Source organism: Onychomys torridus, chromosome 9 (genome assembly GCF_903995425.1).
Source record: "Onychomys torridus chromosome 9, mOncTor1.1, whole genome shotgun sequence".
NCBI classification, from domain to species: Eukaryota; Metazoa; Chordata; class Mammalia; order Rodentia; family Cricetidae; genus Onychomys; species Onychomys torridus.
Genome location: NC_050451.1, coordinates 30,328,383 through 30,343,765, shown reverse-complemented (window position 1 = coordinate 30,343,765; position 15,383 = coordinate 30,328,383). Strand labels below are relative to the sequence as shown.

General features: G+C 52.9%; 1 protein-coding gene across 5 annotated transcripts in view; it reads right to left on the bottom strand.

The window, feature by feature from the left end:
• The window catches only part of Zmiz1 (zinc finger MIZ-type containing 1), a 120,047-nt gene that overhangs the window by 82,270 nt on the left and 22,394 nt on the right, over window positions 1-15,383 (bottom strand). For all 5 annotated transcript variants that reach the window (XM_036198641.1, XM_036198640.1, XM_036198644.1 and 2 more), the window contains exons 2-3: window positions 9,022-9,130; window positions 5,176-5,289 (exon numbers count right to left, since the gene is read on the bottom strand). In XM_036198641.1, the coding sequence (XP_036054534.1) occupies window positions 5,176-5,289; window positions 9,022-9,081 (174 nt within the window). In that variant the 5' untranslated portion in view covers window positions 9,082-9,130. The remainder of the gene's footprint in view (window positions 1-5,175; window positions 5,290-9,021; window positions 9,131-15,383) is intronic.

Sequence of the window (15,383 nt, the reverse complement as noted above, 5' to 3'; positions counted from 1 at the left end):
CCCCAGGGCTCCTCAACTTACCTTCCCAGGATGCTTTTTTCTCTTCAGGCCTCCCCCACCACACCTGAGCTTCTGCCCCTACCTCTGCAGGTGCTCACTGCCTCTGATGTTCCCAGCACATCCTGGGGTTTCCTGGAGATGCCCTGAATCCCTCACTGTCCTGCATCAACAGCCCTGCCCTGAGAAACAGGGACTTGGGATTTACCACTCTTCCCGTAGTTGACAGGCAGAGTCGCTTGGTGTGTGTTAAGGGCTCCTGGACCAGGCAGACCAGATGATCTACTTGGTTTTGCAGATCATTGCACCTCAGCCTAGAAATGCAGACCCCTGTATCCTGGAGCTTAGCCTGGGGTCTGACTTAGCACCAAGCCCTGAGAGTAAGCCCTGAATTTTACCCATCTGGAGAGATGGGAGCCTTGGAGGGTGTTGTGTGGAACTGGGTTTCCCCAGGGTCCAAGGAGAGGGCCTGGAGGCTCTCGCCCATCTGACTGTCCCAAGAAGACCTATCCCTGGGTAACCCGTTGCTTCCAGGTCTATACTCCCACCTCATTAACAGTGGCAGGACAATGCTTCCTTGTTAGGAAGGAAAGAACTTGGAGAATGAAGTCACAAAGGAGGGCAGCTGGGGAGGCCATGGTTGAGTCGGGAGGAGTCTTCCCAAATGCCCCTGCTGCTGAGGAAGGGAGACTCAGTCCCTAAGTTTCTGGGGGCCACCTACTTGGATGCTGCTGTGGGGCTTCAGGGCTGCAATGGGTTTAGTCTGGCATCCAGATCCATCACAATAGCAAGCCACTTTCTCCTGCCCGCTTTGGGGGATTGCCACAAGGTCTCTAGAGCTGAAAGGGAAGAACCTTTCAACCATGCCTGTGAGGCCAGCTCCTTTGCCTTTCTCCTTCATCCTGTCCTTTCTTTCTTTCTTTGGGGAGGGGGGTATCATTTTGTAGCCCAGTCTGGCTTCCAACTTGTGATGTCTGCTGAGACTGCAGACATATTCCCATGCCTGACTCCCTCCTCATTTCAACTGAAGGGAGCCAGAAAGTCAGATGGAGTGTCACAGAATCAGGGAGGAGCCAACAGTCCCTTTTCCCAGCACTACCAGTACCTGCTAGATCAGAGTTCTGGGCTCTTTGACCCTTCTCCTGGGAACCCCCATGCAGAGCCAATGTCAGCCAGGATGGGTGGCGGGGAGGCAGCTAATTTCACTTTGGGATGTTTGCTTAGCTTCTGATGCAAATAGAATCCTTCCCTGCTCCCCCCCCCCCCCCCCTGTCTCTTTTCCATGGGCTCCCTGGCCTGTGTTTGTCCCTGAGTCTCTAGCCACCTAGGGTGGAGGCTTCTTACTGTCTTGGCCCAGATCCCTAACGCAAGCTGGCTTGTGGAGATTTTCAAGGCAGGCACTCAGGGAAGTGGGGGAAGGTTCTGGACTTTCTGAGCTGCAGTGTAGATGTTGCAGTTCAGAAAGTCCAGAACCTTCCTCACTCCCCTGAGTGCCTTCTGGCACAACAGCCTGGGGAGACATCAGAGAGCTCAGCTGTGGGGTCACTGTGTTTGAACCGGTGCAGTACTAAGGTTGACGCTGGGGGACTGTCGACGCCATTATTAGTATACTGAGAACTTGGTTCCCAGAGGACAAGAGTGTAGTGTGTGTGTGTGTATGTGTATGGTCCAGGTAATCTGGCCAATGAAGGGTCAAAGCCATAGCTCCCTACCTCCAGGGAGGCCCCTGGGCTCTGGGTCAGGGAAGCAAGGCAAAGGTTTTGTGCCTGGCTGATACCGGCCAGTCTTGCTGCTCTGGTTTGGAAAAATGATTCTAGCTGAGTTGAGCAAGAGCAGCCTGGGGTCATGAGCAGTCTGTAAGGACTTCAGGCCGGTGAGCTGGTGGGTCTGCTATTGCCAAGTCTGGCTTGCAGAAGGGGCTTTGGGCTCAAGCTGTTTTGTTTTGTTTGTTTGTTTGTTTGTTTGTTTGACGAAGCTGAGACCCAGAAAGGGTTTTCCTTAAGCTCACACAACACAGGTGACAGAGTAAACAAGCTGCAGCTGGATAGTCTCACGTGCTGCCCAGCCCCCAAGAAAGTTTTATAAGATAGGGTCCAGTGGCCATCGGTAAGACGTGTCTCTCTGGGCAGCCCGTATCTCAGAGAGGCCCACTGTAGTCCAGCGAGAGTCCCTAGGCCTGAAGAAAAGTGGCTGCCCTACTGAACTGGATGCATGCTGAAATCCAGCTAGTGTAAGGCTGCCTAGACCTTGAGAGGGACACCTGGCAGGGGTGTTTAGTTTCAATACTTCAAAGGGTGAAAACACTGTCCCAGAGACAGGACAGGGAGGGGACTTGCTTAAGGGAGTATATGGTCCTGCTGTTGCAGCTGAGTCTGGGGTCTGCAGGTGTCCCTTGCCAGTCATCCCACATCACTCAAGTGACTACCTATTCCCTGGGCCTCAGTGACTTCCACCTGTGATATGGGTACAAATCTCCCATGGCTGGTGGATTGGAATGAGTCCAGACAGGCCTCCAGGGCTTGGTTCAGGTGGCCTGTGGCCCAGAGCCTCACATGTAAATTGAACCTAGGCAGTTTAGAATTTAGTGGTAAAGAAACAAAAAACAAAACAAAACAAAACAGAAACCCAAATAACAACAACAACAACCCCCCCCCCCATGCCCATGTGTTGCCTGCAGCTGAGTGGTTTTTAATTTATATCCTCAAAGTAATCCGGATCTGGAGGAATTTGGAGCCAGCTCTCAGAGGTCACCTAGGGAACTGTGTCAACCTGCAGGTTTAGCTGCCCCTGGCTAGGGAGGGACCCAAGCCTGCAGTCCAGTGGTGTGTGTGTGTGTGTGTGTGTGTGTGTGTGTGTGTGTGTGTGTTGTGTGTGTGTGTGTGTGTGTGTGTGTGTTGTGTGTGTGTGTGTGTGTGTGTGTGTGTGTGTGTGTGTGTGTGTGTATGTGTGTGTGTGTGTGTTGGGGAGACCTTAGCCTCCTTACCCTGCCTTCATCTCCTCCTGTAGGCAGCACTGGGTGAGGATGGTGACCCACCCCCACCCTGCTTCCCTGCCTACCTGGAACATTCTTTATATACCATGAAGATGGAGACCCAGAAAAGAGATTGGATACCAAGGTCAACTTCTATGACTGTTCTCTCTCCAATTTCCTCCTACAGCAGGCTCTCCTGAGCTCCATAGATCTGTGCAGCTGGGGCCATGTGTGTGTGTGTGTGTGTGTGTGTGTGTGTGTGTGTGTGTGTGTGGTGGGGTGGGGCAGCAGAGGGGCTTTTAAGGGCTCCCTTTGGTTGGGAGGCTGGCTGGAGGACAGGAGCAATGACATGCTTTATTGTGGGGATGCAGTGAGAGGACCCAGTGAACGGACACATTGCCCTCTGCCTAGAAAGGTACATCTGGGTCCTCCGGGGCGGAGTCCCTCCTCCAGGAAGGAAGGCCTGCACTGTCGCTCACTTCTAGAACAGACCCCCACAACTACTGTGCACACGCCAGCATAGCTCTCAATCTTCTGCTTCTTTGCCACCAGAACCTGTCCTTTCCAGCTGACCCAGGCTCCGATCCCCTGGCCTGTTGGTTCTTCCCTGGGAACTTGAGTTCCTACTGTGTTTGCCAGCAGAGACTTGTTCAATGTCTGCTGAATGAGAAAGTCAAGGCAGGGCTAGTTCCTGGTCTATCCAGGCTGGCCAGGGCCAATATCTCACCCAGGTCCATGATCTAGGCAGGGCCAAGCTTGGGGCAGTATTCTGGGGAAGCATATTAGTTTGTTTGATGATATTCTGTGCATGGCCCTCACCTTCTCTTCCCACTACAGTTACAGGAACTGTGGCCTGGGCAACATCTGGCCCTCTCTTTGGGGCTTAGGCTGGACTCAGATCCCACACAGAGGATTAGGTAGTTGGGAGGAGAGGAGAGCTTGGGGGCTGAAGGACAAGGAAGACAGGCCCATGCAGGTGGTTTGAGGGAGACTGATGGGAGCAGCTTCTGACAGAAGAGTCCTGGGAGGGTCTGGGCCATGTTACAGATGGACTGGAACATCCCCTCTGGGTTCAGGCGGGCCTCAGCTAGAGACTCAGCTGTTTTCAAGTCTGGGTGCCATGGCAGTCAGTTCTGAGTCTTAGTGTCCTCTGTAAAACGGGCAGCTGGAAGGACAGGTGGATTCTGGGAGGTGGCATGTGCCGCAGGCAGCTCACCCTTTCTCAGAACAAGAGAGCCCAATGCGCTCACCATGTTTCCCCTTCTAAGGTAGAGCTAAACTGTGCTCTTTGCTTCCCTCCTGGCTGGAGCTTAAGAGACACCATTCCTGCCTGGCCGTGCCTCCATTCCACAACCAGGACATGCAGGCTCCCAGTGTCATCCATGCTCCCTTCCAAACCCACTTCAGGCCTTCTGAGGACCTGTTATCACCAGTTTCACACTTTCAAATGCAAGCCACATGGTTAGGGGGAACACTTAAAAGCGAGGAAAGACCGATCCCTCAGGTCCTTCTCTCCGGTCTCAAGTTCTGGGCCTCAGGTTTAAGGTCCTGCCCAGTCGTGTTTTGGACACCAAGGGCCTTCGCACATGCTGCGTTGTGGCCCAGGGACCTGGCTGTGGTTAGCAGCTTGGCCAGCTGTGGCATATGCATGTGTGGTTTTCCACGACCAGCCCCACTTTTCAGCTGATAAAGATCCATGTGGCTCTAACACTGTTTTCTCGGTCATTTCTCCACACGGCTGCCCCTTACTAAGAAATCAAGCTTAAGAAAGTTTTATTTCTCTTGGGGTTTCCAGGCTTGGCAGAGGGGACCACACATGATATGTGAGGGATCAATCAAGGTTTATTTGTCCAGATGGATGAATGTAACAGGGGCTTGATATGTGTTCTTGAGTGGGTGGGTAGATGACCAGAGGGGAACTCAATAAAAGTTCAGCAAATAAAGGGACAAGCGGCCATAGGAAAGGCTGGCAGAGTCCTTAGAAGTTGAGCTGTCCTGCTTCTCATGGAGTTCTGGTCCCCACAGTGTGTTTCTCAATAGTGTGAGGAAGCCACACAACCCATATCAGACCTGGGGGGCGGGCACCTGCAGGGCCAGCTTGCAGTATGGGCAGTTGTGCTCCTGGCCCACAGACAGGCACGTGGACAGGACTTGTGGTCCCGCACCCGTGTTTCCCTATGTGCTGGGTCAGAGAGGTGGAGACTCACCGTCAGGCAGCCCATGAGGCTCTGCTCAAAGGGCCGCTGGAAGGCTCGCGGGTCTCCACACCAATCCAGCAGCTCTGTGGCAGCATTGTGGAAGTTGGCGGGGTTCTGTAAGTGCTGTAGAGAAGGAAGAAAGGTTTGAGGCTGCAGGAGGAGGCTACCCCAGGCCTGGTCAGAAAGGACACCCACAGAATGGGCAGAAGACAGGCCAGAGTATCCAGCTTCGTCAACCACCCTCTATACAAGGCCTGATTCACTGCAGGAGGATGAGGCCAGTAATCCACTTCAAAGACTAGAGCCAGGGCAGGTAAAGGAAGGCCAGAGCCATCAGACATCCAAGTGCTCTGAGGATACAGCTGCCGGGGAGAGGTCCCAGAGCGGTTTTGGAAGGTGGTACCCACAGGGCATCTCCAAGGTCCTGGTAGAAACCATATACATACAGAATGCCAGCAGCTCCAGGACCCTTGGTAATGGTAGGGACAGCAGATCACACTGGCCTACATGAACCCTGTAACCCGCCTGCGGCTTGAGTCGATTCAAGGCAGGGTGGGCCTAGGAGCTAGAATCCCTGAATAGGGTTATGAGAGTCACTCTGGGGACAGGGCTCTGGGATCACTCTGCCTGTGCCCCTGATTAATCTTGGATGGTTTTCTTCACCTCTCCTCACTTCGGTCATCCATCTGTAAGATGGGGATGATGGACTGCCACAGGGTCATGGGCGTTTTGGTTTCTTGTGCTTGTCATGGTGTGGTTCATGTAAGGAAGAGCTTACAGTGAGGAAAGATAAGTGAACTCAATGAGAACACCCCTCTCCACGAGAAAGAGGGAGGGGAAAAACCAAAGTGGAGAAAAGGGGCAGGTGAGCAGACACAGCCTGTGGCATGGGGCTGAGTGAGGGTTAAAAAACATTGGGCTTAGGTAGTCAAGGAGGCAGAGTACCTGACAGGTGGGGCCGTTCCACATGGCTCCATCTCGGTTTCCCAGAGGTTTCCTGCCTCCCCTGTGGGAGCCCAGCTGTGCGAGGCTCTCAGGCTTGGCTCTCTAAAGTGGCAGCTCTTTCTACAAGATCACCAAGAGAGGAGGGACCTGCATACACAGCCACACTCTTTGGGAGGATGGCTGCCTGGCTTTGCTTCTGTTTCTATGTTTTCTTCTAAATCTGCCTTTCAGAGGCCTCAGGGAACAGTGGGGCTCTGATGGAGCGTGGCAGCCCAGCAGCTCCTTCTGGCTTGCACTCCCACTGTCAACTAGGTGTTTCATTTATTTATGTGATGTCACAACCAATCGGCAGTGTCAGCAACCGGGGGTCACAGCAATGCTCTTTAGAGATCTGAGCTTCTGGATGGCCTCCGAGGCCGATCCCCAAGCCTGCTCTTTTGGTCAGGCCCTATTGGAGCTCCAGCCTTCTGTATCTTGCCAGCTTGTGTCTCCTCCTCTTCATTCACAGCTGGCTCATTATGGGATGTATCCCACAGATGAGGTAAACAGTAGCACAGCACCCCTTAGCTGGCTGTTGCTTGGAGCTCTGTGGCCTCAGCTGAGACCCTTGTCTCTGCTCTAGCTGCTGGTTGCAGCCTCAATATGGCTTAAGTACACAGAGAGACTGTGTCTTGACACACAGAGTACACACCAGGCCCCAAACCCACCCCAGCCGTGGAGTCACGCAGCCCCGAGGACATTACTGAACCTCAGAGCCTGCATCTATGAAAGGTGGGGGTAGGGTGGTGGCAACTTGCAGGGCTGTAGCCAAGTATAGAAGTGTGGGATAAGCATGTTACAGAGTGGGGCCAGGTATGGCTGGAGGCAACTGGTGCTTCTTCGGCAGCAGCCTTGCTTCTCTTATGACTGTAGACTTCTCTTAAGTCTACAGACTCTAGAATCTAGAGGGTAGAAGCAACTTCCTAGGTACTACTTGTCCCAGCACAAGGTCAGGTCTGAAAGGAGTGATGGGTGGGTGTCCAGCTTCTCTACTGAGGCCAGCCACCAGGGACCCCAGTGGCCCAGGGAGGGAAAGGGACCAAAAGAGGCCTAGGATGAACAGCCTGGAGTAGGGAGACATTTTGAATCACAGGAAGAGGCTCTCAGCAGTGGCTGATCCCAGACTCCAATGCCCTGTTTCCCACCAGAAGTGGCTGATCCCAGACTCCAATGCCCTGTTTCCCACCAGAAAGACTATCCATCTCTACAATTCCTCAGGGGATTTGAGCTCGATCCATGATTGTTGAGTGTGTGGGAAGGAACTGCGCACACCAATGCTCCAACCATGACTGGCTCCCAGCTGCCCACCAGTCCCTCTGTGAATCAAACAATCCATCCATGTGTCTATCCATTCATCCATCCAGGACAAATCCATCCACATATCTACCTGCCCATCTGCCCATTCGTCCATTAATTACTTTATCTATTCCTTACCCATCCACTCATTCATCTGTCCATTCATCTAGAAGCCAATTTATCCAGCCAGCCACCCATTCATTCATCTATCCATCTATCATCTATACCTACCCACTCATCTAACTCCCCAGCCATATGTCTTCCCACTCACCCATCATCCTCTTATTGAACCATTTATTGGTCCACTCTCCTCTGCACCCACCCAAAATACTATGGCCCCACCCTGGATGGACTGAGCTCCAGGTAGCACAGTGTGGACTTGTCTCAGCTCAGGAGGGGAGCAGGATAGGTGAGGTTGGTTACTAGGTTACCAAGAAGCCCCTGAGCTCAGGCACAGGGTATGCTGATGCTCTGATTTGCAGTTCAGGATTCTTCCTGTGGTACTGAGATCACCAAGAGCCCTGAGAAGTGCACCCTGAGAAGTGCACCCTGAGAAGTGCACCCTGAGAAGTGCACCCTGAGAAGTGCAAGCTTTGGTTCAGGCTAAAGAAGAGGAGCAGCCAACCCAGAGGGCTGCTGAGAAGGGCTGCATGGTGCTGGGGTATGCAATGCCAGGGACCGCGGGCGGCTGGGAGTGTAGCTGGGAAGGCGGTGCCAGAAGAATCTGGTGAGGGAGTCCAAGGTTATGAGCCCCAGGGTGGGAGCCACAGCTTGTACCTGCCAGGGTCCACCCAGCAGACATTTGTCATCCATGCATGCAGACAATTGCCTTTCTATTCTGATTAAGTTGTGATGCCTGAGACTCCACAGTCCTTAGCTGGAGGTTGGGCCCAAGAGTAGAGCATCATGTCTAGTCATCTCTGGTGGGGCGTGTCTAGTGAGGAGTTCCCTACTTACCAACAATCCATTCCAGGGGTGCTGGAGGTGAACTGCCACTGGGGTTCAGTCAGTGTGTGGGTAAGCTGGGGTAACCCTCACACTGTAGGATGAAGTTGTCCTAACACCACTAAGACAGTGTTCCCTTTCTGTGCCTCAGTTTCTTTTAGTTTCCCAGAACCTTTTCTTGTAACTTTTTGGCATAGGGTCTCATATAGCCCAGCCTGGCCTCAAACTCACTAAGTAGCTGAAAATTATCATGAACTCCCGATCTTCCTGCTTCCATCTACCTAGTATATGCAACCACAGAAGTGCGTCACTATACCAAACCTTTTCTCATTGCCTTTAGCAAATAGCTGGAGCAGGGAGCCCGGGAACAGATGTCTGGGAAGGAACGTGGCAAAAAGTGAACCACGGTGTTAGACGTCTCACTGCTTGCTCACCACAGCTCAAAGCATGGAAGCAAAGCCCAGAGAAGGCTGGACAATGGCCCAAAGTCACACAGCTGGGTCGGGGTGAGGCGGTGCTGGCATTCAAGTGTGTGAATCTAGGGTTAGGTTGGCACTCAGGGACCATGCTGCTGCAGCACAGACCTGCTCCCTGCCTCCCCTCCCCACCCTGCCAGCCAGCCACACTCACCTGCTTGATGCACTGCAGACGGTCATTGGTCTGCTGGATGTGTCTGTCCATAGAATTCATTCTGGCCGTTTCACTGCTTTCTACCCGAGAGCCATGAACGTGGTCCAGCCTGAGGAGAGAGGAGAGAGGGTGTCACTGGGTAGCACTACACCTGACAACCTTGCACAGCCTTCCAGCTATTATCCTCCCACTTCAACACTGGCAGTCCTGCCCTCGAGGGGCCCTGAGTGCCCAGCTTTATCTTGTAGTCTTCCAGCAAGAAGGTAAAAGTGGGGGTTGTGCTGTGTTTATTTCTCCTGTCATCATCCCGACCCTCATTTCACTGTCCTGGTACTTGTCAAATGTTTATACTCCCTGACACCCAACTCCATGCCCATCATTTCTTTATCATTTCAGTGACTGTCTTGTTTGTTGATGTCCTGGGTAGTTTTATGTCAACTTGACACAAGCTAAAGTCATTTGAGAGGAAGGAGCCTCAGGTGAAAAAACTGTCTTCATAGCATCAGGCTGTGGGCAGAAAAGCCTGTGGGGAATTTTCTTAATTAGTGACTGAGGGCCCAGCCCATTGTGAGTGGTGCCATCCCTGGGCTGGGGGTCCTGGGTTCTATAAGAAAGCAGGCTGAGTGAGCCATGGGGAGCAAGCCAGTAAGCAGCATCCTCCATGGCCTTTGCATCATCTCCTGTGCCTCCAGTGCCCCATCCCATTTGACTTCCTGCCTTGGTTTCCCCCAGTGGGCTGTAATTCAGTGTATGTAAGCTAAATAAACCCTTTCTTTCCTCCCATGTTGCTTTGGGTCACGGTGTTTCCTCACAGTGATAGTACCCGACTAGGACAGTCATCCATCCATCCATCCATCCATCCATCCATCCATCCATCCATCCTTATATCTATCCCTACACTGTTAGTTTCCATCTGCCCAGCCCTGTGCTTCCACTGGCCCGGGAACACTGCAAGATCTCCAGTGCTGGGGCCAGTGCATGGCCTATGAAAATGACGTGATCTTTCAGTGTTCAAGAAACTCTTGGCACACGTATGCATCATCACAGCATTTGCAAGGAGGGTCAGTTTTGCTGAGACTCTGTCTCAAAAGAAGAGAAACCCGCATTTACCCTAGGTCACCTACTAGGTGACAACTGGTTGAGCTTCTCCTGCTAATGGTCAGGTGCTGGTCCAGGCCCTGGGCACTGACGGATCCTGCAGTGGTCCTATACTGTACATGAGGAAACTGTGATTCAATTTACTGTTGGTCTTGTAAGAGCCAGAGCAGAATCCTGGCTTTCCTGTTCCAACCTGCTGATAGTAATGGTGGAGGGTCACTAACACCAGAAACAAACAGAAGTGATGGGTCTGAATTCCACATTGCAAGGGGAAAGGATGTGAAAGCTAAGGGTCCAGGGCCTGAGGAGAGGTTAGCACTGGGCAGAAGAAATGGGACCTGGAAGGGACAGTCTGGCTTCTGTACCTGCTGTTTTCATTGGCGGCCCAGTTCTGAGGCATGGCTGAGCTAATATGCAAACCTCTAGAGCCTTTCTAACCATGGACATGCTGTTCTTTCCATGCCTCTAAGACTGGTGGCCGCTGTCTCCTTTATATTCCTATCTTAAGCCATGACTGGGCCCCTGAGGATGTCCTTGTTCCACTGAACCCATCCGAAGCGAGTGGTTTCCAAGGCCACCCCAGAACCCTGAGGTCGGGAAGTGGTGCTTGGCAGCCAGCAGAGGTCGCTCTACAGCCACAGAAGCAGCACTCAGCTATGCTTGCCTCTAGGTGCCTGGAGAAGTCCTCATAAACCCTTAGCCTCTGCAGCTCTAGCACCCAGCAAGGTCTGGGCTCTCTATCAACCCAAAGTAATGCCTGGATGCCTCTTCCACTCTGCTGCTCCCTGAGTGCTTGTGAGCTCAGTCAGGCACCTTGACTATGCTGCTATCTCTGTGTGAAGCCTTCCTAGTTAACCCGGGGTCTGCAATGGGTACCCACTCTGCCACCCTCCCACTGGATGAACCGGGTAAGAAGCTGGGTCTCAATTTCTCTTAGCTGTAAAATGAAGGGCTGGACTAGTCATCATCTGGTAGCCTGCCAAACTCCAGCATCTCTGAGGGCTCTGGCTGCCTGGAAACTCCACCTCAGGAGGAACAGAGCACTCAACTTCAAAATTCAAAGGTTCTTCCCAAGCTGGGGAGCCTGCTGCCTGGAAAACTCCATGATAGCCCCACCCCCAAGATGGCCTCATGCCCCAGACACTGCCTCTTTGTGAAGCTATGCCTGGGCAGGGTTCATTACATGCATGGAAGGTTTTAGGTGATGGCATGGGAGTCAGGCTGAGTCTTCCTAATTTCCAGGGGTGGTCGTGCTAGGAGGAGCTTCTATTTACATTGTCATCTCCTAGCAAAGCTCAGGCCAAGTCTGTCCTGTGGACGAAAAACCTCTCTGAGAATGAACTGTGTGTGGAGAACTGAAGGCTAAGAAGCCAGCCTCTTCAACTATGCCAGGGGCAGAACGGAGCAGACAGAAGTCTCAAACGGACAAGAACCCTCTGGCTGTCTTGCACATAGGGCCCTGCCCTGGATTCTTCCCTGGACACAGGGACAGGGCGTTTTTACTGTACTGTGGGCACTCAGACCCTTTTATGTAACACCCTAGTGTGGCAGGAGCACCTTTAAACCATTTTACAGACAGCTTTCTTTTCTTACTGTTTTAGGCCTAGCTAGTGATCCTGAGCACCTCCAGGTGGAGGTGTTTGTGCATTGTCCCTGCACCTACGTGCCCCTCTTCACTCTCCAGAGCAGGTATGTGCACACACGGGCTGCTGGTCCAGATGCACTCGAGCACACACATCTCCCGACAGCTTGCACAGGCAAGTAGCACATCTCTGGGGAGCTGTGTGAGCAACGGTGTGCAGAAATGATTCAATCACCGTGCACATCTGCAGTTTGAGTAGGGGGTGGGGGGGGGGAGTGGGGCCGGCAGCAGGGGTGGGAGGCTCTACCAAGAGCCTGAGTAGAGATTGTGCTCTGAAACAGGACCAAGGTTCGTCAGCTGGGGACAGCCTTGCTAGGCGATAGATAGATAGATAGATAGATAGATAGATAGATAGATAGATAGATACAGACTAGTTAGAGAGAGAGAGAGAGAGAGAGAGAGAGAGAGAGAGAGAGAGAGAGAGAGAAAGCCAGGCTTTAGGGTACCATCCCAGTTTTAGATTTTGAGAGGGAAAGGCTCACCCATGGCCTTTCCTGGCCTAGCCCCCCCACCTCCCACCACTTCTAGCTCACTTCCCAAGTCCCTCCCTTGGACAGTTGGCTGACTCCTAGTCTGAGCTCTGAAGACTTTGCTACAGCTTTGACTTGGCCGGCCAGAATGCCTGTCCCTTCCACTCATCAAGGTCTAGGAAACTGTAAGCCCCTAGTGGCACTACTCCTCACTCTACTCCCATCTCCTCAGCATCTCTGTCATACACTTGTCTCCCCTTCAGCCACGATGTATGGCACTTACGTATCTTAAATCCCATACCCAGAATGTGCTCACTTGATGGACAGACAAGTGAGGGTGCATGGCCATGGCGAAGGTACTGAGAATTGAAATCTTAGCTGTACCCAGGGGATCTTGGGCCTAGGAGGTACCGGCCTTCGAGGGCAGTGTTCTTAAGGAGTGACTCTTGTCCCGTGAGTGAAAAGGACGATTTCTGGTAGTCCATGGGCAAACCTTTTCCATTTTCATAGTGAAGTCTTGGGTCTAGGAAAATGACCAAGAGTGAGCTCACAGATCTTATTTAAGATGGAGTTGAGCTACTTCACCAGTGGCTGATCTGAATTCAAAGTCATTTTGAATGTAGTCTTAGTTAACAGTGGGGTGGGTGGGGTGGATGGACTGAGGAAAGGGAAGCCCTGATGTAGACCTCCACCCTCCTCATCTTGAAAGGGAAGTCATGGAAGCTCTGAGAAATGGGAAGCAAAGGCAGGTGGAGGAAGTGACACCGACTTTGGTGTTCTACTCTGTTCTACTCCAGGGGAGTCTGGAAGAAGGGCAGGCAGCAGGAGCCAGAGGAGTGAGGAAGCTCTGGGCAGCTGCTGGGGACCAGCTGTCCTTCTCTAGGTCAGGCAGTGAGGGCAGGCCCTGGGCAGGCAGGAGGCCTGCACAGGGCGGGGCTCCAGTGGGTGGTGGGCCGAGGGCCAGGCCTTCCTGGCTGTGGACTTTGGGAAGGCCCTTTCACCTCCTGAGCCTGTCTTCTATAGGAGAACAGGAAATCTCCTCCCCTCCCTGCTGGGGTAAGGAGCAGAGGGAGCAAAGACACTTGGGAGGGAGGATTCTGGAAGGCCCACACCTGCTTCCTCTATACAAGCAGCAAACACTCTGTGACCAGGCTCCATAAGGCCCACACCATCTGGCCAGTGACTGCAGAGGTTCTGGCTCTGTGTTGGAGGTTTCTGGAAGGGTGGACCCTCTTCTCTCAGTGACCCCATCTTCCAGCACCCACCCTATCCACAGGAGCATCCACTGTTGGCGTTGGTTAAAGAAAAACTACAGAGCCTTCCTTTCAGAGCCAGGTCCCAAAGGGCAGCCCCACCTAGCCATGCCTGACATTCTGCCCTGGACTGTCTAGAGAAGTGACACACTCTAGAATGTGGCCCTGAGAAAGGTCGGCCACTATCCCCACCCACACTAGGCTCAGGACTGCATCTGCATCTGGGCTCTTTGTCCTCTGGGCATAGGATGCCATAGCAGCCTTGCAGTATCCTCAAGACAAGCCCTCCTGGCCCCAGTCTAGATCCCTGACCCCCACTCCACTAACACACACACACACACACACACACACACACACACACACACACACACACACGGGCTGGTCCAGTCTTGGACAAGGCCTTTGGGGCTCTTCTTCTCTCCAAAGCCAGTCTCCCCACTAGGTTCTCTGCATCACCTCACTCAGTGACAACTCTGCTGTGACTTCTGTCCTAGTTATCATGGTCCAGCCACAGAGAGGAAACCGAGGCTCTGAGAGGCCCAGTGACTTGCTTGAGGCCATAGTGCTGAGAAGTGGCGCCGGGATTCTGTCCCTGTTCTGACCACAAGCGCCTCTGTTGCACAGCCCATTCCGCACAGGAGCACGGCAGATCTTCATCAACTGGACACTTCCTCCCCAGCCCCACTGCCCAGAGCGAGGAAGTGACCATCACTGCTGTGCAATGCCGAAATGACTGTGTCTCCCAGGACAGCAGCACTCACACAGAGGTCCTGACCTGCCTTTGCCTCGGGGCCGGTGGCTATTCAGAAGTCTCAGATGCCAGGAAATGGGGAGGGGTGGGGGAGGCCAGTGGTTACTCAAGAGCTCTGGGGGACAGGGAAGGAGGGAAGCTGGAGTCTTCCAGAAAGCAGTGAACTCAGGCAGATAGATGTTCCTATAACTACAGCTCTGGGCACAGAGGGTGTTCTGACTGTCTCCTACCTCTGGCTCCTTCAAAATCTACTTACTTGGTATTGTGAGGAACCCGATAGGACAAAGGCAACAGCATTTTCCAGAGGGAGCCCTGAGAGCTCAATAGGTCTGTAAGGGGCCACACAGTTCAGGGATAGTGGGGCCTAGAGCAAGGCTGAGAACAGAAACACCTCCAGCTCCTGAACCCAAGACAGACATGGCTAATCAATCACAACACTCTTCTTCCTTAGTCCAGACATTGACAGATGATTGTCTACTCACCCACTCCTTGCTTACCCAGGAAATGAAGACGTCCAGGTGAGTCACAACTTTGTGTATGTGTGTAGCGTGTGCATGTTGGTGCTAGGGTATATGTGCGAGTGTGTGAGTGGAGGTCCAACGGGATTTCTTTTTTTCAGTTTCTCTCCACCTTTATTTATTTTTCTTTTAGGCAGAATCTCACACTGAATCTGAAGTTTGTTGACTCTGCCAGGCTGCGTGGCCAGTGAGCTTCAGGGGTCTGCCTATCTCCCTTGCTGCCACACACATCTATGCTGGGGTCATAGGTTTGCACTACTATATGGCTTTTATGGGGGTTCTAAGGATCAGAGCTGGGGTCCTGGTGCTTGTGTGACAGGCCTGTTACTGACCGAGCTGTCTCCCTGGCCTTGAGTGATTCATCTCTGAAAGGAGAGTGAGCCGCAAGAGGCCATCAGGTAGGGCCCACACCTACTTCCAGATCCCTGACTTGGTGTTCTTTCCTGAAAGCCAGAGGGTGAGCAAGGCTCCCAGGAGGCCCCTGGATGGCGGGACCGCACAGCTGCACAGCTGACTCTATCACTCCATTTTGCAGATGGGAAAACCGAGGCTCTCAGCCAGACAGAGGTATGGCTGTCCAGTGGAACAGCGCGCGCGCACACACACACACACACACACACACACACACAC